Source organism: Oncorhynchus mykiss, chromosome 12 (genome assembly GCF_013265735.2).
Source record: "Oncorhynchus mykiss isolate Arlee chromosome 12, USDA_OmykA_1.1, whole genome shotgun sequence".
NCBI classification, from domain to species: Eukaryota; Metazoa; Chordata; class Actinopteri; order Salmoniformes; family Salmonidae; genus Oncorhynchus; species Oncorhynchus mykiss.
The window spans coordinates 65,263,917-65,290,815 of record NC_048576.1 but is presented as its reverse complement, the minus strand read 5'-3'; the positions used below and the strand labels follow the sequence as shown (position 1 = coordinate 65,290,815).

General features: G+C 41.8%; 2 protein-coding genes across 8 annotated transcripts in view; both read right to left on the bottom strand.

The window, feature by feature from the left end:
- The window catches only part of kansl1b (KAT8 regulatory NSL complex subunit 1b), an 82,046-nt gene extending 78,893 nt beyond the window's left edge, over nucleotides 1-3,153 (bottom strand). Inside the window, exon 1 of one of the 4 annotated variants that reach the window (XM_021624577.2) lies at nucleotides 2,974-3,153. The gene's annotated coding sequence lies outside the window, so the exon portion shown is untranslated. Of the gene's footprint in view, nucleotides 1-1,118; nucleotides 1,561-2,973 lie in introns of those variants that run through there. The other 3 variants (XM_021624579.2, XM_036938090.1, XM_021624578.2) reach the window with 3 other exon arrangements.
- A 3,736-nt stretch (nucleotides 3,154-6,889) lies between these two features.
- cdc27 (cell division cycle 27) overlaps nucleotides 6,890-26,899 on the bottom strand; it is a 33,473-nt gene continuing 13,463 nt past the window's right edge. The window contains exons 1-20 of one of the 4 annotated variants that reach the window (XM_036938089.1): nucleotides 22,979-23,115; nucleotides 22,236-22,354; nucleotides 20,828-20,903; nucleotides 20,143-20,290; nucleotides 19,876-20,001; nucleotides 18,853-18,950; nucleotides 18,411-18,580; nucleotides 15,725-15,942; nucleotides 14,189-14,300; nucleotides 13,817-13,935; nucleotides 13,399-13,498; nucleotides 12,829-13,033; nucleotides 12,391-12,563; nucleotides 12,014-12,166; nucleotides 11,586-11,794; nucleotides 8,766-8,883; nucleotides 8,393-8,521; nucleotides 8,172-8,246; nucleotides 7,500-7,662; nucleotides 6,890-7,125 (exon numbers count right to left, since the gene is read on the bottom strand). In XM_036938089.1, the coding sequence (XP_036793984.1) occupies nucleotides 7,037-7,125; nucleotides 7,500-7,662; nucleotides 8,172-8,246; nucleotides 8,393-8,521; nucleotides 8,766-8,883; nucleotides 11,586-11,794; nucleotides 12,014-12,166; nucleotides 12,391-12,563; nucleotides 12,829-13,033; nucleotides 13,399-13,498; nucleotides 13,817-13,935; nucleotides 14,189-14,300; nucleotides 15,725-15,942; nucleotides 18,411-18,580; nucleotides 18,853-18,950; nucleotides 19,876-20,001; nucleotides 20,143-20,290; nucleotides 20,828-20,903; nucleotides 22,236-22,262 (2,508 nt within the window). In that variant the 5' untranslated portion in view covers nucleotides 22,263-22,354; nucleotides 22,979-23,115 and the 3' untranslated portion in view covers nucleotides 6,890-7,036. Of the gene's footprint in view, nucleotides 7,126-7,499; nucleotides 7,663-8,171; nucleotides 8,247-8,392; nucleotides 8,522-8,765; nucleotides 8,884-11,585; nucleotides 11,795-12,013; nucleotides 12,167-12,390; nucleotides 12,564-12,828; nucleotides 13,034-13,398; nucleotides 13,499-13,816; nucleotides 13,936-14,188; nucleotides 14,301-15,724; nucleotides 15,943-18,410; nucleotides 18,581-18,852; nucleotides 18,951-19,875; nucleotides 20,002-20,142; nucleotides 20,291-20,827; nucleotides 20,904-22,235; nucleotides 22,402-22,882; nucleotides 23,116-26,899 lie in introns of those variants that run through there. The other 3 variants (XM_021624575.2, XM_036938088.1, XM_021624576.2) reach the window with 3 other exon arrangements.

The window sequence follows — 26,899 nt, the reverse complement described above, 5'->3', positions numbered from 1 at the left end:
GTGTGCAATTAAAGGGATTCACATGAACACGGTTCCTGGTTGATAAATGGATGGGACAAAATTACAATATCTGCACTGACGTTAGACAGTATACAAGCACATAGGAGACGGTTGAGATCAACACATCAAGGTTTTGCCATGCCATGATATTGAATACAATGATAATGTTCCTTGTTTTTTTCTAGCGGCCTTGTGTATATCGCTAAGTCACAAGTGAGGCTAAATTGACATGTTACAATTATTTGGCAAACTAGCTTGGTTGGTTCTGCTAAAGGAAATCATTTTTATGAAACAATTAGTGGAAAACGTGGCGCCTGCAACTGCCAATGGCTGCGCCATTATGTAAACCTCGCCATAAATTACTCAATTGGAAATGTATCCAAAATTATAATGTGATCTATGCGACAATTCATTTTCTAGGTTAACGTTTAAGGGTTGCGAAAATGGTTCCCCTCTCGCACGATTGCGATCATTCGATAGAATTGCTCGGGTGTGTATATTACGCACGATTAAGTTTAGAATGCGGTGGCGCAGAGATGCATTAGATCGTGGGAAATACAGCAAGCTTGCAAACTACGTTTTTAAACGGCCTAAATACATTTATACAAGTATGTTAGTGGACTGACTAGGTGTAATTTGAATACTCAAATCAAGCGCTTCGGCGAATAAGGCTTGACATTGACACAATTGTAGCTGGTAACGTTACAGTTAAATGTTGATATCAATGTTTTACGATTGTCTGGTCAACTGTATTTTCCCTCGCACTCTCCCATAATTTAAGAATGTCATGGCTCATGTTCACTGGCTAGCTGAAGATTACTATAATGGTGTACCCTTGGCAGCAGATCGTTCAGCTAGAGCGAATGCAGTAAGAGTAATAAACATAACGTTACCTATACTGTCTGTAGCTAGAACTTGGATTTGAAAGGAAGGTAGGTAGACCCAGCTATGCAACATAAAAAAAAAATAATCACAAAATAATGGTTGAGCATTACTATAAATGCGAGATGGCCGGCATGCAGGTTACCAAACAAGTTAAATGCTAAATGATGTTGCAACATTTCAAAGTTATTTTTTACTACGGAGTTAAAAGTAACAAAGAAAAAGGAGGAACCTACCACGTGACGAGGAGCCGATCCGGTAAAATTTTTAGAAACAAATCCCGCACTTTGATAGTAATTTCATCAAGGAAACAAAATATGTTGAAAAACAAATAATTCGAGAATGCCTCTTCACAAAATCCGTCTCGTGCGATCCAAATTGGGTAACCCCGTGTTACTCCCGAAATCACGAAATGGGCGAAACAACGAGTACTTGAGGAACCGAGTCAGCTTGCTCTCTTCTCTCTCCCTCTGCAATTATTAATGTTCAATCGAGTTTATTTCAAATGCGGTTGGACTGGTCTTGTTTCCCAACGCCATTTATCAACGATTTGTTATGTATTTTCCACGGCAATCCGTTTTTATTGTTGCCGTTTTAGGGAGAGCGTCACACAGAAAATGGCGGCTCGCTCCTCTCCCTCGGATTTCAAGTCTGACAAACAGAACCCGAGAGCAAAACCGCGGCGGGAGACATTCCTCATACTCGCCACTAGTGGAACTTCAGCCTGTCTCCGCTAGAGGGAGCCAGAGTCAAGCGTTCCATTTTCTAAATGACTGAAACTGGGTTGCTGTGTCTTCCATCATGGCTCAATTAAATCGTGACTTGCAGTTATTACATGTCACGCAAGAGCCGGAATGGATCCAGTTTCATTATAACCCTAAATCAAAACGTGGTTCTTAAGGATTGGAGAAAGTGAATGGTTATGGGTTCATAACCAGGACAATGACACATGGTTAGTTATAAATATCTATGATACTACCCTGCAATGTTATGATAGCATTCCCCAATGGGAAACGTTTCGTTCTGTTTGGTTCTAAAACAGTAAACTGCTTCGGTTGCAAGACACAATGAATACACCCCTGAACTGTGTCCCTGCTTTCTCAACAAAAACCAATATAAAAAAATTTAAAAACACTCCCCCTGGCCCTGTACCATTTTAGTGTGCAGATCTGAAGGTAACAGATAGGCAATGCGTGTAACTGTAACCAATAGAGCAATAGTAATGGCGTCTTTTTGTAAGCACTAACTCTGCCATGGTTCGTTGGACAAAGCCTATGAGTTTTGTAGGGGTTTTGGATAAATGCAGAAATGGGGTATGTGGTTAACACAGGCTTAGATCTTATACGTTTTGTTCTGTGAGAATCTTTATCAGCTAACGTCACTTTTTGTGAATTTTGAAGCATTTATTTATTTTTTAAAACACGAAATGCTTCCTAATTCATAAAGGTCATGTTAACTGACTGGTATTATCTCATAGAACAAATCTTATAAGATCTTCTAAGCCTGTGTTAACCTCAGACATTATTTTCAGCGTTTATCCCAAAACTTTGTTCTTTCCAAATAGGAATGGCTGAATGAACCAGAGGTTACTCATTTATGTTTTTTTGGACTTCAAGCTGGCGAGCTCTATATAGGCAAAGGATGGTCCTGTAACTTCTAGGGTAATCTAATTGCAATCCTTCACTATTACTTACAAATCCAGTTCCTTTCATTAGGCAAACATAAAACTGCTTACAGTTTCAGATGACAATAAACATCTATATGGATGCCTTTGATATTCCACCTGTTCTGTATTCTGCAACTGTCCACTCTACTAATGTACTATTCCGCCATCTAGTGTCAGCATATGACTCCCGCACAGCATTTCTGTAACAGTCTTTAGGTTGCTATGCCAGACAGTGACACAATATTGTAGTGATACATAATTTCAAATTATAGTTAAATGTCAACCATAGTCATTTAAGGAACAATGCACTTTGGCAATCTGTCCAAAATTATTAAAACCAAGCACTGTGCATGTAATAACTCTATGCATGATGATGACACATGATCAATACTGTATCATGTAACACATGTGTTGTGTATACATACCTTGCAATAGAAAAGCTCACCTCCAACCAAATCCATCCTTAGGGTAAAAATATCCACTGTGTCTTCCAGGTACAGTGCATTCAGAAAGTATTCAGATTCCTTCACGTTTTCCACATTTTGTTGCGTTACAGCCTTATTCTAAAATGGATTAAATAGTTTTTTCACCCTCATCAATCTACACACAATAATCCATAATGACAAAGCAAAAACAGGTTTTTAGAAACGCTATTCTTTTTTTAATACATTTGAAAACATTTCTAAAAACCTGTTTTCACTTCATCATTATGGGATATTGTGTGTAGATTGATTTTATTTTTTTATTTTTTTGAGGGGGGGAATTATTTAATACATTTTATAACAGGGCTGTAACATAACAAAAGGTGGGAAAAGTGAAGGGGTCTGAATACTTTTCGAATGCACTGTAACTTCCACAAGGTAATCCCTCCAATTCTTTGTCCAAGGTACCTGTACATACACAGAAACTGCATTATAAATCAATAATATATCTATAAATCATGACTGACATAGGCCTACTTGGCATGGCCACTACAAAGAATGTCGAAAAACACTATTTGTACAGAACATTATGTGATTGATTTTTGTTGTTCTGAGTTTATATGACAATCATATTATATTTATAGAATGACCTGGCATTGTGCCATATTAAAAAATTATTCTGCAAGTTATCTTGTTGAATTTTGGTGAATATTTACGTGCAGCTACAGTAACACTAGACTAGGACATAATCTTCCACAGTCTTCTAAATCAAGAATAAAAAGTGTATTCATTTGAGACTCAATACTATTTTAGCTTGACTGATTTTGTGGAAACGGGCTGTAGCCCATAATCAAATATATTGGATAGCTACTAGCTAGCGAACTCCACGGCCCTTGTCTAAGTAAGTTAGCTAGCTGGCGCATCTAGCATAGCTTGCTAGCAATCCCTGCGCTAAAATCTATTACTAACTTATAAACGTAGCTAAACATACACACTATCATGCACTGTGACTTACTGTGCAAAATTCTACTGTAAATATCACAGTGTTATCACAATTATTATTTACTATATAGTGTATATAATTTTGCAAGTGTGTGTGCCTACTGTACGACACCCGAAGAACGATGGCTAGCTAACGTTAGATACACTATTTGGCCTGTTGACTGCAACCCCACAGTAACGTTAGCAGTTTTACCTTAGCATTTCAAACTTGATCATCAAATAAATCAATAACATATAAAATAGCACACTTAAATCCCATATCTATTCATTTTATCTTCTAACATAATCCATTTTGTAAAATTACGTGAGATAAACTCAGTTTTAACATGACAGAGTGAAGAATTCATGTTCACTTACCTGCACAAGTCAACCAGTCTTGAACCGGAATTACCCGCCTGCCTAGCACTGTGATTCGTCAACCTGGTTATGCAGCGATGGCGATTGGCTTATATCTTCTAGTCTGCACGGATGGGCGTTCAGCTGAAAGTAAATAATATGGAAGTTTACCAGTTGTTGTCATTAATATACAAGCTCAATAACAGTGCAATACTTTAAAATAAAATAATTTGGTTAAACTAAATACTTAGCCAATTACTCTTCAACGTCAATTTCACCAAATTATCCCGGTCTCCACCAAATCATTTGCCACAAATTACTTTGTATTTAGTCTCCACATTTCAACCCTTAATTGGCTAAACGGAGCATAATTTGTACCTAGTAATAGCCACTGAGAACAGTCGAAGCTGTTAATTTGCTTTTTCAGCAACCTAATACGGTGTTAGATGTGTTGACAAGCTGAAGCTGGGTCACAACAATTGGATCACTGTCATTTGAAGGGGATTTTCTTCAGGCTGCTGTAGTGTGTAATATTACATTGCTGAACTAAAGTTGCAAAATACAGAGATAATGGTGCTAGCCTAGGTGGTTGTATGTGGAGTGGCTCAGTTGTTGAGGACCTGAAACCGACTAGGTGTATTGTCAGTTAATGTCATGCCCCACTTGCAGTGGTCTTTCTGTCCTTCTACATGATAAGACTAACCTTAAAATAACATTCCTAACCTCCATATACTGGCTCCAAGTCCCTGCTTGCATCAGATGCAATGTCCTGCTATGGATGTGAGGGCAAGGATACGTCAGATGCAATGTCCTGGTATGCCAGTGAGGGCAAGGATACAGCAGATGCTCATCCCAGTTCTTCTCTGATCTAGGTCCTCAATTGTGAAAATATCTTCCCACTGCTGTCAGAACCACTGAGTTATCTTCATCTCCTGTCCTGAAACAATACTGGTTTCCCCCCACTTAGAAATCATGAACTAATCAGTGTTCTCAATGCAATTAATTGAGACTTGTGATATAAATCCATACTTAATTTAAACTAGGCTATAAACTGTTGTTCAGTTCCCCAATCATTGTCCAATTTACTCTGATCAGCATCTACTAAGATACATTGTCTTATCGGGTGTTTGTCGGCAGACGCAGCCAACAAGTCTTACATTTATTGACATCACATTTTGGGGGAGCACAAGGCAGTCAAATAGAGGACATGTTTAAAGTAGTTTATTCTATAATCTCAAATATCCTTAAAATGAATAGCACATATATACATGAACAGACATTATCCCCAAAGACAGAACACATTTTAAATTAATATCCCAAAGCACTTGCAAAATGAGAACATAATATTTTATCCTGGCTGTGCTGAGGACAAATTAAGTTGTTTGCCTTAGAAAAAAAAGGACCAAAACTTTAGGAAAGGCATTTAAACTCCTTGATATGGGGCAATATTTCTGAATGTGGCACTGAGATTGCCTTTCCCAACTGTACGTTAAGAAGCACATCAAGAAACATTGTATACATACACATAGAATCAATGCGGAATTCCCCAAACACACACTTGGATGTTTGGTTGATTAATTCTAGACCAGATGCATCCAAATATTGAAACTGGGCATTTAATCCCCGTCATCATACCTTGTATTAATGTGGTCAGTGAGGACCAACCTGTGGTAGCCTTGTGCAAGATCAGTTTGTGGTCTTTCCAACTCCATTCATGTAATTGTCAAGCCAAATGTTTGGTACGGCGAATGACAACTAGTTGGCATGATAGTTCAAACAGACCGACACTCAGGCTAAACCTGTGGATGATTATCATATTTTAGCACATTTGTTTCTAGAAGTATTTCATGATGAATCACCTCAAAAGAACTGCACATCAAATCTTGTTGACAGGTTGATGAACCACTGGCTTCTCATATCGTTGTCAATAAGAGGCACTTCTAAAACAAACATGGTTAAATGTCACTTTTATTTATTCATCTGTGATCGAGACATCTGTCATTGCTAGATCTCAAGTAGGAGATATTATCTGTCTGCTTTAGCTGAAACTTGCCGGGCCATGGTTGGAACACCTTGGACATCCCAACGCCCCAGAGAAAAGGCGAGAAATGTGCTTGTCCTCATTTCTTCTCCCATACATTTAATCACAGACCAACCAGGAGAGAGGAACCAAAGAGTTACAGGCTATAACACAAGTGTTTATTCAGAGTAAAGCTGATAAAAAGAACATAAAAAAACCCTAAACATTAAGACAGGAACTTCCATGAATGTTTGTTGTTTATTTTTCTTCCGAGGGCATGAGCGCAGCGCTCCAAACCTAAAAGAAGCGAAAGTGATGTCTTTCAATGATGAGGGGTAGGACATTCAAAATCAGCACTGATGGGGCAATGTGGTGCTGATGAGGTATTCTAGGAAAAACAAACCAGAAAATAAAAAAATGTCCACACATGGCTGCATGGGAGCCGACGAGAATGATAAGCCAGTGAGGACTAAGGCATGACAGGAGAAGGACGAGGATGGTGGTGGTAGTGGTGTGTGTAGGGGTAGAAGAAAACGAAACCAAGAAATAGCAGATGATGAAAATAAATCGGAGGTACTGTATTAGCAGCAGTTTGTTTTCCTTTTTTTCCTCTTCCTCTTTAATGCTGGAGTCCAGCGGTTGGCTCCAGGTTGGCATGGTTTTTAAGTCCAAAAGAGGGGTCGGGGTGGAGGGGTAGGGGCAGGTGAGTTACAGGACCTCGTCGCTCTCGGCAGTGTGGAGCTGTGTGTCATCTGCGTCGGTCATACTGCTCTCCTGCGACTCCTCCACCTCAGCTGCTGGGGACAAGATGGAGGTTAGAGGTCAAAGCATGGCTCCTGACAGTGACATTTTTCAGCTTCCTTCTTGAAGTAACAAATACAGAGACAGAAACCTGACCATATTGGCATTCTCGCCCTATGATATGTACTTTAGTGGTAGGCCACTTGGCTACACCTTTATGGAGTGTTTCACATATACTATTCAAATTCGGACGTGTATTGACTCAATTATTTACTACTAGTACTCAATGTTTAATTTTAAGGCTGTCAAATATTTTGCATTCATAAATTATGCAACTCATAACAAATGTACAAGTCATTGCCATCATTAACAGGGAACTAAATGGTCAAAGCCATGTGTCAGTTGGTCATGGCAGTCACAGTGGTTGTACCTGAGTCATAGGGGTAGTCCTCAGTGACAGGCTCCTCGTCGTCAGGGAGGTACCTCTTGTCTATGGCCTCTTTGATCTGATTGTTGGCTCCTTTGGGATCCAGGTCCATTGCCCAGGAGAAATTCATCAATGCCAAGTGGGTCTGGCCCAGCTTCTTATACACCTGAGGGGAGCAATAGGGAAGAAAGCATGATTAGAGCAGGACACACCATCCATATGAATACATTCGTAAACTAGGAAATATGTCACTAAATCCCCACAATTACCTCAACTTACCCGAACCCCTGCACATTGACTCGGTACCAGTACATTTTGTATATAGTCTCATTGTTATTTTATTGGGTTACTATTTCTCCTTTAGTTTATTTAGCAAATGTTTCTTACTTTTTAAAAACTCTGCATTGTTGGTTAAGGGCTCGTAAGTAAGCATTTCACGGTAAAGTCTACACTACACCTGTTATATTCGGCGCATGTGACAAATAAAATTTGATGTCATAAACATCTCATAGCTATTTAGTCTATTGCACAAAGTCAGACTATATGAGATTTGAGAGGTGAGTGTAAAGTGGTCTATTATTGAGTACGAATATCAAAGTGACTGTAAATTCTTCTCTTATGGTCAGCTCCTTTCCTCGTAATCCCCACAAAGAAAATAAGTTTACATTTGCTTACCTTTCCTATTAAAAAGTAAACAAGGGACTCTTTGGGCACTATTTGTTTCAGCTCTTCCAGCTCTTGAAGAGCCGCCTGAATAGGGATCACAAAAAACTGTTTGCTTAGACTTAACCAATAGAAAATACAGTGAACAATGATAATATTAATACGGAAGAAGAGGAATTGTGCTGAAAAGTAGGTTAGTCGGTGTTTGCTTGTGAAATGCCATATGGACCTACCTTGTACTTTTCATTAGCGAAGAGGATGGAGGCCCTGTGGAATTTGCATAGAGGGTTCTTGGGGTCTATGTTGATCGCTCTATTCAGGGTTTCTAAAGCATGGTCAGACTTCTTCAGTGCATGCTGAACCTGTGTGGAAACAACAGGAAACATGGAGCACGTTAGTTAGTGCCATAAAGAACATTGGAGAAATATGACTCAAGTACAAAATGTAAAATACTACAGGCTTTGAAAATAGTAACAATAATGCATATGATTTATAAGTAGTTTTCTAAAACATAAAGATGGTTAAAAAAAAATCTGCATGCAATGTCTTGAAGTGCCCTGACAGACTGAGTGAGCTGAAAGAGACGGAGTGTAGTGGGCCACTCACCACTCCGATGTGGCAGAGGAGCACAGAACTCTGAGGGTTGATGCTAAGTGCCTTCTTGAAGTGAATCTCTGCCAGGTTGAATTTCTCCTGCTTATAGTAGATCATCCCCAAGCCATACCTGGAGATGGAGAGATAGAAATAGAGATGAGAACAAGTTTCTCCCATAATCCTGAATTATTCACCAACATCAAAACACAACGTTTTAGCTTTAATCTGCATTAAGGTAATACAGTGCTGTGTTAAGCGAGACCGAGTCGAGACTGGGAGGGGGACAAAGGGACCGAGACATAGTCAAGACCAGAGTCCAATTCAAGACCATGACTGTAATTTTGTCAAATCCCCACCATAAGAGTTCAAAATGTCCAGTATTTCTGTGTTCATATTTCAGAACATATGGATTCTTTAGATATTCAGAATAGTGAAAAAAAAAAATGCATACTGGGGAAAAATAGAGCCAATCTAAAAATAATTACTAACACAAACACAGTGGGGAACAATGGGCCTTCTACAGGCTAAGGATTTATACAATTATGATTATAATAATGCTAATTCTATTATTTTCAATGGAGTTTGATTTAATCTCTTCAGTTTTTGTTGGAAAGAAAACGGATTAACGCTGCTGAGGAAAAAAAATTCAAAATCAGGATTTCTTTGCTGGTCTCTGGGGAAATAAATCTACCTAGCTAAGTCAGCCATTGGCTAGACCATCAGAAGTTAGAAAAAGGCTTCTGCTATTCAACTGTAATAGGGAAAAAATTTGTAGTGACAATGAAATCAACCAATCACATTGACTTAATGAGTGGGACTTTTTTTTACAAAAACATACCGAAACGTCTGCACTTCTGCGCAATAGCGAGCAGTAGTTTTCCCACGGTCTAGCTAGCTAGCTTTTTTCGGCGGCTAGTTTGCTGCGGCTGCAGTAGGTGTTATCATAGAGGATGTTGTTGCTAATTTGTTAGCTTCTCCCTTTTCAAGAATAACTCAAGAATAAGTTTTATTGTTGCGTGCTTGCTGTTAGCCAACTCTTTGAAAATAATTTGTGTGAGAAACAGTGTTGCATTTAAAGTGGAACTGACAGCAATTTAGCGACATAAAATCGTATACAAATCTGTTCATATACACACTAGGAAGAATGACACTTACATTCTGACAAGCAACCACTGGTCATTTTCACGTTTCATAAATTCTTAGAATGTTTGGGAATTACGTATACTAAGGCATTTGTGTAAATTCTATAGCAATATAAAGTGGGAAAGCGGCCGTGCATTTGGACAATTAATAAATAGTCCCTGCAGTTAATAAAAATGAATAAAAACATGTCTTGTCCAGGACCGGAATCTACACAGACTGGTGCGCTATAGCCAATCAGAGCTACAGTAGACCTTTCTATAAACATGCCATTTGCTACATGGGCCTGCAATCATTCACTTTGAACTGGACTGTGTTTACAGGCAGTTGTAACAGCGCAACTTTAGATCATTAGAACGCATTCGCCAAAAGCCACAAAATACATCCGGATGGATTTCTGCAAATATGTAAACAACACAGGAGTCCTCTTACATTTGGGAACTTTATTTCTATTGATCAAACAACCATGAAAAGGTAGGCTCTCTCCCTCAGTTATGCACATCAACAAGACCAACAACTAATGCTAGCCAGAGCAAGAGGAGATCAAATCTAATGAAGGAACATTAGATAAACACTCTCAAACTTTTTCAGCTAAACAATGGGGAATTATATCCTTGTCCTTCTGCAGCTTGCCTGCCAATGCATGGTTGCACCTAAGCTAACTGGCTAAAGTTTGCTAGTTTGCTAACTAGCTACTTCCAGACACAAATGTGAGAACACCTCACTCTGACCATTTTACTTGCCGTAGAAGAGCTGGTTACATGTTATCTGGAGCATTCTTGACTAACTATAAAAAAAATGTTTGCCTATGTTTACTGACACCGGTCATATTCAGTAGGTGTTGTGCGTTTGTAAATTCATCAGTTGTCTGCGCTCTGGCATACTCAGACGAGAGTACTCTGAAATTAGAGTAGATAGCATATCTCTTGCATTCGCAAATTCACTCTGGCTAACTGTATAACAGTCATTCAAGTTCTTGCTAGCTAACCAAATGACACCTGCATCTCTAGCTTTGTATAGCCACCCGAAAAACGATATGAGGGGAGTGGGGGGTCACTTACTCACTCCTCCAATGGCATGACATCCTAGCTAGCTAGCATTAGGCTCCATGTTTTTAGCTTGCTACATAAATAGATGTGCTAGCCTATTGGCCACGTTATAATGGACTTGTGATCATTCCGTTGCTAGTTTGATTGTATTGACATTCCAAATCTTAGTTACATTCATCCGTTTTTATATTGAGTCATTGAAACTGAAACGATGCATCCCGAATGGAGGCAGCAAACAATGTAACAGGCCAGCTGTGATTTTAAAACCTGATATTTTGGGGAATTACCAATTATATGGATGCACCGATATGACATTTCTGGCCGATAGATATCCAATATTTTCCGTGCCAAAAAAACCAATACTGACATTTACAATTTTAGCGGCCTTTTAAGCATTTTAGTACAGTTAGTTGAAACACACACACGAAAACCAAAAAGTTATTTTGTTGGTATTTACGCATGTCCCAATTACCGGTAAAACATAATCAAAACCTATTTCCTTCAATTACTTGCTGTGCTGTTTCGTTGTTCATTTGTTCAGTCGTTTCATTCTCAACCACAATAGAGCATTTTCACATCTATTACGATTGTAATTCAGATTTTGTCACATCCACTATCACTCCAAGGTTGTGCACTAACTCACCAGGCATTGTAGTGGCGTGTGTTGACTCTGATGGCGTTACGGAAGCAGGCCAGAGCCTTCTCCAGCTCCTCTGTGAGGACAAACTCATGGCCTAGCAACGTGTAGGCGTAGGCAAAGCCCGGGTTCACCTGGATGGCACGCTGGAAGAACTTAATGGCAATGTCATGCTCCCTCTGCAGACTGAAACAGTTACCAGCCACGCACCATGCCTAAGGGGACAAAGAGAGAGAAAGAGTTGGGGAGGAGGGAAGGAATAGAAGAGGAGCAAAAATATGGATATTTTAAATTAAAGGCAACCATACTCCAAGACAGAATCACTTGTAAGCAATTCCCAATGGAAAAGTCTCAATTGAACATACTTTTTAGTCCAGGACATGTGGATACGGTACATGCAACTGTTTGTCCCAGTGTGTTAGTTAACTACGTACCTCTGGTGAATTCTTGTCCATGTCGGTGAGGTCTTTGGACAGGGCCGACAGGGCCACGTCCTTCTGCAAGTGCCAAAGGGTGGTGGAGTAAATCTCCATGCCCTCCACCCGGTAGCTCTCGATGCGCCGCACCTCTGAGAAGATCCTCTCCGCCTGCAGGGATGGGACAGGAGGCGAATAGTGAGAAAAGTTTCTAATCGAGCCATTGAGAAGTAGCAAAAGCCACCATGCACAGCCCTCAACCATTCTTTGCATCCATTTGACAGTCTTAACCCTGTGGAATTGTAGTAAGGAAAGGAGCACATCTAGCTTCAGATGCCCACAATTCCTGTTTTATGTATGAAAGATGAACCTAGCAAAAGAAGGCTCTCCCTTACCTGCATGTATTCGGCCAGCTCAAAGTGGGCCCTGCCGATCTGTCCCAGGACCCACCCTGTATTGTAGTGATGGGAGGGCAGCTGGCTCAGGATGCTGATAGCCTCCTTACAATTGTAAGAGCAGAGGGCCAGGTACCCCCGGCCGATGTCTCGCATCAGCGACATCAGGCCATCTGGAACACAGAGGGAAAAAAGGGGTTTGGAGATAAGGACTTGTGATGGCATCTTTGTAAGGATATCATATGACAAGGTGGCTAATAAGACTATAGAAATGTAGTACAATTATAACAGCAACTTAATAAAAAAAAGTCAGAAAACTACTGCATTACTTTGACATAATTTGTTTTTAATGGCAGTGTATCCCTACATCTTTATGGTCAGGCAAAGAAGACTGAAAGTCAAAGTGTGAGAGTTGATTCTAACAGTGTCCCAGCTCACCTGCAGCAGCCTTCTGCAGACTGAAGGCCTGGAACTGAGGAGAGCCCATATTGACTTTCCCGTCTGTCATGGACGAGTCCAGCTTGAGGATCTCAATGCTCTCGTTCAGGTTGGATGGGGTGATGCCTCCCTTGCCCATTTTTGACTTGGTCTTCCGGTTGGGGATTTTGGTGGGGAACTTCATTTTCAGCTTCTTGCTATTCTCCTGTTGAGGAATGTTTGTTTGTGTTTAGCATTTCAAAGACCTCTGCTAACATCAGAACCATGTCTGCCCCCCCCCCCCCCCTTTTGATATTTGGTAATAGGAAAAATAACATCTTTGCCAAGAATCTCAGCAGCACAGCCCAGTGCCAACCTCTATTCTATATAGAACAAAATAATACATATAAAATGAAATCTCTGCTCAAAAATATAATACTACTTAAAATGCTAGACTTGAGAGCAAACTGATGTTTTTGTTTTTCTGGTTCAAATGACACACCACAAATCCTACTGTCCATCTCAATTCCAGTATTTGGTTATATGTTTAAAGGAAAAATCCACTCAAATGCCGAGTCTCTTCTATGTTACCTTGGCAGTAGAGCTGGCACTGGTGAAGAGTCTGGAGCTCCGTCTGGGCTGCACGTTGGGGGGAGCAGCGATTGTGGGGCTCAGCACTTGAGGCGTAGTACTACAGTAGGCACAGACAAACAGAGCACAACAATGGTCATCAGGTCTTCATACTTAGACAACCACTAGCACAGAGAACACCAATGCCATGAGTGACATTTTGACAAAGCAAAAATGCTGCAGTGTTTCAAGTTTAAAGCACAACACTTAACTCAAAACAAGTATGGATCACAATTTCATAACATTACATAATTTCACCCTGCATGAATTCTCACTGAAAATAAACAAGTATTGTGAGGACAGCTGTCTTTTTTGGCAATATCTCTGCATTTCCATACTGTAAACATGGGTCCATATGGGCCTTGTAAAGAGCACATACCTGGTCTGTGGGGGGGCAGTGGTCTGAGTCTGGTTGAAGGAGATAGGGATGATCTCCCTGCTGTTGCCACTCTGTGCAAACACCGACTTCGTCCCCGGCTGGCTGATTCTCGCTACAGACTGAAGAGGGAAAAGTGGGAACAAAGCTATTTAAAAATACATTTAAAAAAATTCTAACAAAACATCTTTGACCTCCATTGTTCAATCCAACACTGAAATTAAAGGAATTTCCTCTGAAGTTGAAATGTTTTCTATTCAGCATGCATATAACAATTTTTACACACAGTGTGTTGCTCTTCGATCAACGCTCCAAATAGGAGAGCCACATAGCGGTTGGCGTGTTGTCTTCAATATAGCGATGACGCGTGCGTACCTTCTTTGGTGGGACTCCGGGAGGGGGTGGCTCCATCCCCGAGCCACTGTGAGAGTAGTTCTGCAGATACAAGGGGTCCCCTGGGCTGGGCTCCAGGGGCAAGATTCCAAAACTGGGAATAAGATCATACACTGAGAATCCATTTGAATCTCATCTACATTGTTGACTTATTCAGCTCTGTATAATTTAACATATCATCCAAAAGTCTCCATGGAGGCCATTTACATCCAGTTGCAGTACCAGAGAAGCCTTTAACGCAAGTAGAAAAGCCCTCACAGAACAAAACCGTCGTAGAGGACAGGAAAAGCAGTAATCAAGACGTCGTCTGAAGCCAGTTATCATTACAGTCTCCCTAATTACAGGCTAGTGGACAATGGAGTTGGAGGATGAATGAATGAATGAATGAAGAGACCAGTATGTAGTACTGCAGCCAGGTGCACAATATCAAATTATAACCTAGATAATGTTACTTGACTACAATTTTCAACGCCATGGACAAATTACTAGCGGAGTGATCGCTGCCAATGCATATGCCTCTATAATGTAGGGTGTCCAATTAAAAATGCATATTTTGACCAATGGGTAAAATAACATTAAATTGGGCAGATACTCCTCTAAGAAAACCAATGCTCCAAATCTCATGTCTCTATCATAATCCATTCAAATGTTAGAGTTTTCACCCTTGAATGATGACTAAATCAATGGAGGCTAGAGCAGAAGTGGTCAAAATACAGGAAAATAGCATTGTGTCTGCTAGGCTGGATGCTGTGCAAGAATTAATAAGGTAAACTGACAGGCTCACCGTTTAACTCATCATCTTTCTTATAAAATCCACAGGACATAAAACAATAGAGGTAAGATAGATATCGATTTTGAGACATATGTAATGCTTCCATATTTTAGTATGAACTTTTTGTATTAAATGTGAAATTCCTGCTCTACTTCAAAGATTTCTCACAAAAACAAACGTATCTCTGTGAAATGTCAATGGAGCATTGAGTGTGTTCCAAGCTTTTACCTTCAAAGCCTTTTACATTCAATTCAGCTCGTGTTATGCTAATTTAGCTTTTTGCGACCCGCGGAAACAACTTTGAAGACAACAACCACAAAATGCTAAATCCTTAAGTTATGAGGAACCTTCACCGCTATCTCAACAAAACTTAGTGCTTATTAACAGATGTATTAGGTTACAAAATGTGACTTTTTTGATATGTTAAAAGACCAACTGAAAGATTTAGAACATGAATAATCAAATTTGTCTTGGTAAAATGTATTTTATAAACATAAGGAAGTGAAATTTAATCACCAAAGTGCATTTTTGGACACCCTACATAATGACACTGAAAAAGTAGTCAAAGAGGGAAACATGTGGGAGTGCCTCAACACACATAGAATCCCGCCACACGACACTTATGAGCAGATAAATAATGCGTGCCTGTGTCAATCCACTTATGATAAAACAGCCCAACACATGTAATAGAGCCTCTACTGAGAAAAAACATCTTATGTGTGTGTACAGGGTGAGACCACCAGTACCTGGGCGTTAGGGGGCTGAGTGCTGCCGGTCCCCCCAGTAGACTGCGCCCACTCTTGGGTTTGTTCTGCACTTGTTTGGATAGCAGGGAGCTGCCTGTACCCAGAGGCCCTACGGTGTCCGGGGAGATGACAGACGAGTCAATGTAGGACATGGTGGAGTCTGTGTTCAGAGACGAGTACTTTGAGTTGGAAGACTCCAGGTTCAGTCTGTTTAATTCCTACAGGGGAGGGAAAGGGAACAAGACAGCAGTTGTCAGTTCTTCATTGCATATTTGGATAGGCAGGTTTATAGAAAGAACTGTGGTTTTTGCTTGTGAAGTGCCATTTATCATAAAGCGTTCATTAGGGGTGTAACGGTTCACCAAACCCCCAGTTCAGTACATATTGCGGTTTTTGGGTCACGGTTCGGTACAGCGGAAAATTAAATGCCAAACGTTACTGTAGATAATTTTAGTGTTGGCAAAAGATGTCAAACTAACCCAGGAACAGATCACGAGCCATATAATGTAGGGCCCTATAAAATCTGTTTCATATTTTTTTTTTTTACCTGGTTTCATTTAGTTTTTCCAGGTTAACTCAAAAATTAGAGGTCCTGGGGCCTCCCGAGTGGCGCAGTGGTCTAAGGCACTACATTGAAGAATCTCAAATATATTTCGATTTGTTTAATTACTACTTTATTACACGTGTTATTTCAAAGTTTGTCATCACTGTTATTCTACAATGTAGAAAATAGTAAAAAATAAATTAAAACCCTTGAATGAGTAGGTGTCCAAATTTGGCTGGTGCTGTGTGTATATACACACTACGGGTAAAAATTTGGGGGTCACTTAGAAATGTCCTTGTTTTTGAAAGAAAAGCACATTTTTTCCCCCATTAAAATAACGTAAAATTGATCAGCAATACAGTGTAGACATTGTTAATGTTGTAAATGACTATTGTAGCTGGAAACAGCGGATTTTTTATGGAAAATCTACATTGGCGTACAAAGGCCCATTATCAGCATCCATCACTCCTGTGTTCCAATGGCACGTTGTGTTAGCGAATCCGAGTTTATCATTTAAAAAGGCTAATTGATCATTAGAAAAACCTTTTGCAATTATGTTAGCACAGCGGAAAACTGTTGTTCTGATTAAAGAAGCAATAAACTGGCCTTCTTTAGACTAGTTGAGTATCTGGAGCGTCAGTATTTGTGGGTTTGATTGCAGGCTCAAAATGGCTAGAAACAAATAACTTTCTTCTGAAACTCGTCAGTCAATTCTTGTTCTGAGAAATGAAGGTTATTCCACTCGAGAAATTGGCAAGAAATTGAAGATCTCGTACAACGTTGTGTACTACTCCCTTCACAGAACAGCGCAAACTGGCTCTAACCAGAATGGAAAGAGTGGGAGGCCCCGGTGCACAACTGAGCAAGAGGACAAGTACATTAGAGTGTTTAGTTTGAGAAACAGACACCTCAAGTCCTCAACTGGCAGCTTCATTAAATAGTACCCGCAAAACACCAGTCTCAATGTCAACAGTAAAGAGGCGATTCCGGGATGCTGGCCTTCTAGAAGAAAAGAAAAAGCCATATTTTAGACTGGTCAATAAAAAGAAAAGATTAAGATGGGGAAAAGAACACAGACACTGGACAGAGGAACTCTGCCTAGAAGGCCAGTATCCCAGAGTCGCCTCTTCACTGTTGACAATGAGATGGGTGTTTTTTTTCAGGTACTATTTAATGAAGCTGCCAGTTGAGGATGTGTCTCAAACTAGACACTCCAATGTACTTGTCCTCTTGCTCAGTTGTGCACCAGGGCCTCCCACTCTTTCTATTCTTGTTAGAGCCTGTTTGCGCTGTTCTGTGAAGGGAGTAGTACACAGCATTGTACGCAATCTTCAGTTTCTTGCCAATTTCTCGCATAGAATAGCCTTCATTTCTCAGAACATGAATAGACTGACGAGTTTCAGAAGAAAGTTATTTGTTTCTACCCATTTTGAACCTGTAATCGAACCCACAAATGCTGATGCTCCAGATACTCAACTAGTCTAAGGCCAGTTTTACTGCTTCATTAAATCAGAACAACAGTCTTCAGCTGTGCTAAAAGAATTGCAAAAGGGTTTTCTAATGATCAATTAGCCTTTTAAAATGATAAACATGGATTGGCTAACAACGTGCCATCGAAACACAGGAGTCATGGTTGCTGATAATGGGCCTCTGTACACCTATGTAGATATTCCATTTTTATTTATTTTTTATCAGTAATTTCCAGCTACAATAGTCATTTACAACATTAACAATGGCTACACTGTATTTCCTATCAATTTATGTTAGTTTAAATGGACAAAAAAAGTGCTTTTCTTTCAAAAACAAGGATATTTCTATGTGACCCAAAGCTTTTGAACGGTAGTGTGTGTACACACACACACAAACACACAAAAACAAATATATACATTTGGGTTCACATTGCAGACCGAACCAAGGTCCCCGTACCAAACAGTTCAGTAAGAATAAGTTTACTGTTACACCCCTAGTGTTCACCGATCACCTTCTTCCACAGTCCTAACCAAACACCAGGTCAAACACTCATCTTGGCACCAATGCAATGCAAGCCATCATTGTAAAGACAGCCAAACCTGGCCTTAGAAAAATATGAACAGGAATACTGGGTTTAAAAGGACAGGGGGAGGGAGAGTTGAAAGGACGTACTAAGGTGTCCTGGGGCGTCTCCATGAGCACCGTGTCCACCTGGCGGTGGGGCATGTTGTGGCTTGGTGTGTGGGCAGGGCTGATAGGGAACAGGGGAGGGGCTCCACTCCCACCGCTAAAGAACTGCAGGGACGTCAGTCTGAAGATCTGCTCTGGGTCCGGCCGATCGCCTGACAACAAAGATACAGGTTAATACAATCAGCTTAAGAACAAGGGGAGGGAATAGAGTGGATTTGAGCCTGAGCACTGGTCAGGGAATTAGATTTGGATCCGCCATCATGCATGGGATAAGGACCAGTGTAAGTTTCACATTTTTGTCTTACAATGACGAGTGAATCAAACTATTTTTAATGCAAATACATATTGTACTCTATCATCTTAACATGCATTATATAACTAACTACCCTACCACCCACCCATCCCAGCTGATTGACTGACTCACCGATCTGACAGAGGGACTCAAAGGGAGACCACAGGAAAGGATTCATACTCAGGCTCTTCTGATAACATTCAGAACCTTTGGCCAGACGATCCGTTTTGCTGCACAGACAGAAGGAAGAAGAAAATTATCTTCTCGATAGAGTGACGCATGTGGGTGACAGGCACGAACGTGCAATCACACAACAAAACACATAGCGCCTGGTTACGTTAATCTAATTCAGAACATTCCAGCTAATATCTGTCAGGATTAGCTTGTTCCTGTACCTCAAATCTAATTTATAAGAGGAAGCAACCACTCGCTGTGCATTTATGGTTGTATTACGGTCACACATGTTAGAGAACCAGACCAATTACCTTTGCTTAACCGCTACATTGGTTTTCCTGACATCACACAGTAATAATGCAACAGCACTGTGAAATATACCAGCATACCATGTTGTTGTTTAGAGTCTGATTTCTGATATGGTTAAACCTTAGAAATTGAGACAACAGCATTTTGATTGTGGTTCATGCATGTCTAAATTGTAACATGACGTTCACGACTAAGTGATAATTAAATGCTCGGAGATTCTAGCCCACTGGCTGAGCTTACATCATGTTCTAAATACAGTATCTCTGTAGAAAAGGACATCCTCTGCTTAGGAGGCTGCTGCAGCCCCTTCCTGCATTCAAATAGTCCATTTGAATTGACCAAGGTAACATCCAAATGTCATTCACAGACATGCCTCCTCTCCAATTCTCAATTTCTGCTCCCTTTAATTCATTAGCAACACCACGGGAAGATGAATCAACAAGGTTTCCTTCAGGATACAATAAACGAGCCCATCGCGACAAACAAACATCAAGGCACTGCTACGCCCAACCCTCTTCACTAGGGTGCAACATCTATCACTCAGTTGCATAGTAAAACATTAGCTATTGCTATGTGATTGCTAGCACACAAGCAATCAAGAATCAATTGAAAACTTTACCCGAACATGCTTTAGATTGGTCAACAATGAAGTAATGAACATGGTTATCCTACCAATAGATTTGCCCCAATAGGGACAATGTGAAACAGGCAGAGTCTCCAAACTCTGTGACGATGTCCTCCTGGCTCTTCTGTTTGTTCAGGACCCCCCCTGTCAGGATCTGCTCTCCCTCTGCAAGCCTGGAAAGAGAAGAGGACCGGACCACTGATGTGAGCATACAGGGGTCAGAGGAAGGAGCTATCCAGACATTCTGCATTCAAAGCATGCACAATGTCATAGCTATGAGACCTAAAACACCAGAAACAAAATAACATCCTTACTTGCTCAGTTCCACACAGCACTTGGCGAGGAGGTATTTGCATTGTGGCGTTGTGCAGCTGTGCCCCTTGAGAAGGCGGTATGCCTTGTAGGCCTTTCCCGAACGATAGTAGCATGTGGCTAACAGAAAGAGGGCCTCCTCCGAATGCACTGTGAGGAGGATAAGAGATGCATCCAAATAATAGGCATTTGCATAATTTGCGCTTAAATTAACATACAGATACATACCCTGACACAAACACCAAAAGCACAATCCCAGATGACTGAGTTATAAATATACATTTTATTAATTTGGCGCCGACATTTTCATACTTGCACTGACAGCATTAGATTCATTTTGGCATGTGACCAATTTTCATACTTGACATGTTATTTTGATCGACTCACATCTACGCTATAGCCTAATAGCCCACTGCAGTGGTTTGCGTTCCACATTAAAGCAACAGCAGCCTACAGGCTATTCTATAAGAAATGACAATGTGTTCCAAAACCTGTTTTGCATGTGTCAGTCAGGCCCCACAAGCCACCATCATGTCAAAACCTTTCAGGGGTATATGTGTGGATTAAAGCAATCAGGCGGAACTGTACAGTTGTCTGCACAGTAATGTTAAGCTGAAAGAGGAGGAGCTCAGCTGTACTGCAGCATGGACAGGATCTTCTTAAGTCATGAGGGGTAGATTTCATTACCTTCAGCATATAGTCTCTCGGCCAGGAACACGGCATCTCTGTAGGCATAGTGGTTTAGTGCATGCCAAACAGCAGCCTAGACACAGGGAGACAAACACATCTGCATCTCTACATATTGTCATACAGCCTACTATGATTGTCTGATCTGGTGGTGGCTCTGACAGCAAGCTTTACAACTCACTAATAATCAATGACCTAATCAGTCAATAAGCACATGCGTTGATAATACATTCTTTGAATATTATAGCGAACTATTCAATCTTATGGCTGGCTGTTAGCTATATGGCTATGAAATGTTGACACAGCAAACAACCATTAGCTAGTTACATTCGACGGGCAGACAATGCTATCTTACATTTGGGGGGGCTTTCACTGGTCTAGGGCTTAGGCGAATTTCAGTTTTTCGTGGTAAGTGTCAAACATTTAGCTAACGTTATTTCGTCGTTCGATATCAATACCAACATCTGTGGCCATTGGATAACGTAGCAATGTAACGTCTAGCTAAGTACCTCAACTCAAATTTAGGTACTTGGCTGTTAGTTGAGGTAACGTTACTTGGCTATGTCAGATCTGATGATGTTTAAGGTTACGGTAAATGGCAAGTAGCTAGCTGCATCAAATGTTCAAACGCTATGTCAATGCAGGCAGCAGTTATCCATGTAGCTAGCTAGCACTGAGTAGTTAGCTAACTAGCCAATGGTTTTCAATATGTTCAATTCAGCTGTCAAAATGCCCATTTTACAATACAATCTGAAATAACTTAAACCTTGGTCGACATACTAGCTAACTTAGATGCTAGCTTAACGACTTTGGCGTTAGCTAATGTTATTTTACAGGGAGAATGACATCGAAATAATGTCAACCATCATCAATCTGATCAGCTGTACTGTTTAGCTAACTAACTTTAGTTAATTTAGATAACGTTATCTGAAAAACTCACTTTACTGTCAGTCTAAGTTAGTAACGTTAATTAGCTAAAGTTAGCAAGTTGTTAGTCTAGTTTTCCAGTAGCTAACTAGATTACTAACATTAACCAGATAATTTAAAAACAAACGTTGAGGCTCCTTAACTAGTAGCGAGTTAATGTCGTTAGCTAAATATGGCTAATGACTGAGCACCTAGTTAGCTGGCATCTACCGCTATCTAATGTCGTATACCTGGCTGACAGTGGCCGTTCTAAAGAGTACCCATGTGTGGTATATATTGAATAACAGGCACTAGTTTACCGATTTTAACAACGAAGCAACTATTCGGAGAATGCTAGCTGGCTAGGCCAAACCATTTCTTCTCAGGCCTCGGTGTAGCAGTAGTGGACCTTTCTGGTAGGGAGGTAACCATGCAGGCCACAATACATTCCTCGTCCTGCATGTGACCGTTCTCTTCTTGGTATAGCAAACTACTTCTTTACCTGAACAGGTTCCTGCAGCACCGTCATTCCGTTGTCAGGCTCCTTCTCTCGTCCACTGTTTTTTGTTTCCCTCTTTCTTCAGTTCCTTTCTTATTTCAGTATCCAGGCCAGAAGTAGCTCTGAAGATTTGAACACAACGACCGTTACCGACCATGTCGAAAGCTCCCGAACATATCCGAAACAGATGCAAACGTATCAGTTTACGAATAGAATCGAAGACCAGCGGAAATAACCGAAACTGTTGTTAGCTAAAATATAAACTTGTGTATCAACCATAGAGATCGATAGAACTAATTTGTATAACTGTGTAATTAAATCCGAGACACTATGTTTAGTTTGATATGTTACGTTTCATATGGTATGTATCAATTTCTGGATGTCCATCATCCATTTCATATGATGTTACGAAATGCAATTCCTACAATATGTCACGAATTTCAAAAACGTATGATATGTTACGCATTCCAATTTGTTGTTACCACCGTTAGCTAGGCTAAGGGTTGGGATTAAAGTTAGGAGTTAGTGTTAGCTAACATGCTAAGTAGCTCAAACGTAGTAAGTAGTTGCAAAGTTGCTAATTAGCTAAAATTGTCCATGATGAGAATCGAAGACGTTCACGTTACCAACCACTCTCCTTTCATTTTTACCTTAACAGGGCTTGACATTAACTTTTTTAGCCACTTGTAAGTAGGACAGATTTTTTACTTGTCTGAAACCTCAATTCAAAAAAAGGTCTGTAATACCATGGGCCAAAATATGCCTGAAAATTGTGTTGTATGATACAAGGAACCACTTCACAAAATATCCTTAAATATTATCACTGGTATTGACAATGGAAGGCTGCTGGTCTCTGATACTATGTATTATATCTCCTGCCGGTGTGGCCTTGAGCAAGGCTCTTAATTATCCCCCTACAAAGTAAAATAATGCACTGATAGGCTACTGTATAAAACACGTGGTCCTTCAACCCTCCATCTAGAGAGCTACTTGATGTGCAGGATTTTTATCCAACCCTGCTCAAACACACCAGATTTAGCTTATCAAGGTCCTGTTTTTTTGTGTGTTTTTTTACAATGTGGTGTGTTCGAGCAGGGCTGGAGCAAAAGCCTGCACGCACAGTAGCTCTCGTGGACTCTCCAGAATGAGAGTTGGCCACCTTACAACATTACAATTACAGACAAATACATTTGATGTCTTTATAAAAAAAATCCCTCATTCAATGAACCAGGGATCAAATTGCTAAAGTGGGTGAAGTAGCTAACTAAGATTTGTATCTATTTGTAAGGTTAAAATATTCAGTGTTCAGAGGAGATCTTGACAGCTTAGGAGTTACTTGTCAATCAGGCTATTCTAATAATACTTTTTTACTTTGTCAGAATTACATGGCCAGGATTGAATAGAGGATAATCCTAGCCAGTTTTGAGCACTTGAGAGTTGGTTTTACAATCGGAGTATGCTGCATTCGTTTCATCAACTGTGTGTTGGCTGGCCATTTGTGGTTATACACGAGTGCCAGTGCAAAGTTATTTTAGGACATCGGACAGGACAATTACATTAATGAATGGTAATAGCTAAATAGTTACACTAGCGAGATAACTAGCCAAATTACACACATTGTTTAATTGGCTATCTATTTAGTCTGTTATATATCATTATTTTACCTGCTGCGAAATTGTCTCTCATCTGGCAATAGCCCCCTGGCACACACGCAGGTGATGCACACACCATGACTTTCCAGGATTTTCATAGCTTGCCAAAAATGGGATATAACTGGTCAAATAAGTCACTAGCAATTATTATGTCACGACTTCCGCCAAAGTTGGCTCCCCTACCTGTTCGGCCTACTAGGTGCCACCGATCCCTTTTCCCTTTTCTGTTTGTTTTGTCTTATTAGTTGCACGTGTCCTATTATGTTTTCCTGGTGGGCGTCCTTATTTAAGGCTAGTAAACCAGCCCTTGTTTTGTGCGGGATTATTCTAGTGTTACGTGTTGTGTTGTTGGGTGTGTTCGTGCTCCGGACCGGGTACCCTGTGCTTTGGGTTGGTCCGTAATTTTCGCACCCTGTGTTTTGGGCATTGTATTTTGGTGCCACATTAAAGTGCACTTCTCCCTTGGAACTCTCTGCGCCTGATTCTTACCTCACACACCTAGTCCCGCGTGACAGAATCCCGCACCTTTTTAAATGGAATCAGCAGGAGCAGCCGCACCTCCTCTCCCGTCGATGGAGGAGAGGGTCCTCCATCACACCACTGTTCTCCACCGAATAGGACCGGCAATGGATCTGATGATGGACCGATGGGAGCGGAGTGGCCTTCACACCTCATCTCCAGTATCCCCTCTACCAGCACCCCTGTTTCAGCATCTGGCTCCGGGCCCTGCGTCTGGCGCTCCCTAGGGAGTATGATGGGATGGCGGCTGGGTGTCATGGGTTCCTCCTCCAACTGGAACTATACCTGGCAACCGTCCGTCCTACTCCCTCAGGGGAGGAGAGTGTGAGCGTCCTCGTCTCCTGTCTGATGGGACGAGCCCTGGAGTGGGCTAAAGCAGTGTGGAATGGCCCAGACTCGGCGAGGGATCACTACCCCGAGTTCACCCGCCGATTCCGAGCTGTGTTCGATCACCCACCAGAGGGTCGGGCGGCAGGTGAACGGCTGTTCCACCTGCTACAGGAGACGAGGAGCGCGCAGGACTTTTCCCTGGTGGTCCGGACCTTGGCCGCAGGAGCGGGGTGGAACGACAGGGCTTTGATAGACCACTACCGATGTAGCCTCAGGGAGGACGTCCGCAGGGAGCTAGCTTGTCGGGACACCACCCTCACCTTGGATGAACTCATAGACATGTCCATTCGTCTGGACAACCTGCTGGCTGCCCGCGGGTGTCCGGAACAGGCCCTGTTGGTTCCACCCCCAGGCCCTCCTGCTCCCACCCCAATAGAGTTAGGGGGGGCTGCATCGAGGGGGACCAGAGGAGGAGTCTCCTCCTGCACCAGTTGTGGTCGGCAAGGACACACGGCCGACCGGTGCTGGAGGAGCTCGTCTGGGAGTCGGGAGGGCAGGCGGAGCACCACTCGGTCACCCCAGGTGAGTCAGCACCAAACTCACCCAGAGCTTACTGTCGGTCATATGTTTGTGTTAACCCAGGAAAATAGGTTTTCTCCCTCTCTACAGCATAAGGCGCTAGTCGATTCAGGCGCAGCTGGGAACTTAATGGATTGTGGGCTCGCATTAAGGCTAGGGATTCCCCTGGTTTTGTTAGACCTACCTTTGCCCGTGCACTCCTTAGTTAGCCGACCATTAGGGTCAGGAGTGGTCAGGGAGGCCACGGTGACACTGGACATGGTAACGCAGGGGCGTCATAAGGAACGGATTAGTCTATTCCTTATCGATTCACCTGCGTTTCCAGTGGTGTTGGGAATTACCTGGCTACCTCAGCACAACCCGGTGATTTCATGGCGACAGGGGGCTCTTAGAGGGTGGTCAGAGGAGTGTTCAGGCAGGTGTATAGGAGTTTCCGTTGGTGCGACTACGGTGGAGAGTCCAGACCAGGTTTCCACCGTGCGCATTCCCTCTGAATATGCCGATTTGGCTATCGCCTTCAGTAAGAGGAAGGCGACCCAATTACCACCCCATCGTCGAGGGGACTGCACGATAGACCTCCTGGAGAACGCTGCACTTCCTAGGAGTCACGTTTACCCATTGTCCCAGGAGGAGACAGTGGCTATGGAGACATATGTCGCTGAATCGCTGAGACAGGTTTACATTCGGCCCTCTGCATCACCCGTCTCCTCAAGCTTCTTTTTTGTGAAGAAGAAGGAGGGAGGTCTGCGTCCGTGCATTGATTATCGAGGTCTAAATTCCATCACAGTGGGGTTTAGTTACCCACTACCTCTCATCGCTACGGCGGTGGAATCATTTCACGGGGCGCGCTTCTTCACAAAACTGGACCTGAGGAGTGCGTATAATCTGGTGCGTATCTGGGGAGGAGATGAGTGGAAAACCGCATTTACAGTGCCTTGCGAAAGTATTCGGCCCCCTTGAACTTTGCGACCTTTTGCCACATTTCAGGCTTCAAACATAAAGATATAAAACTGTATTTTTTTGTGAAGAATCAACAACAAGTGGGACACAATCATGAAGTGGAACAACATTTATTGGATATTTAAAACTTTTTTAACAAATCAAAAACTGAAAAATTGGGCGTGCAAAATGATTCAGCCCCCTTAAGTTAATACTTTGTAGCGCCACCTTTTGCTGCGATTACAGCTGTAAGTCGCTTGGGGTACCGGGTCTGGCTCTCGACCCCAAACCTGCCCCTCCATCTGCCCCGCCGGAAGCTGGGGCCGCAGTGTGTGGGGCCATTTAAAGTCCTGAGGATGATAAACGAGGTGTGTTACAGGTTACAACTTCCTACTTATTATCGTATTAACCCCTCATTTCATGTGTCTCTCCTCAGGCCGGTGGTGGCTGGTACCCATCAAGAAGGTGAGGTGCCTGAGGTCCCTCTGCCCCCTCTGGACATCGAGGGGTCCCGGGTGGGGGGCCTACAGTACCTCGTAGACTGGGAGCGGTACGGTCCGGAGGAGAGGTGCTGGGTACCGGTGAAGGACATTTTGGACTCTTCACTCCTGAGAGACTTCCACCGCCTCCACCCGGATCGCCCAGCGC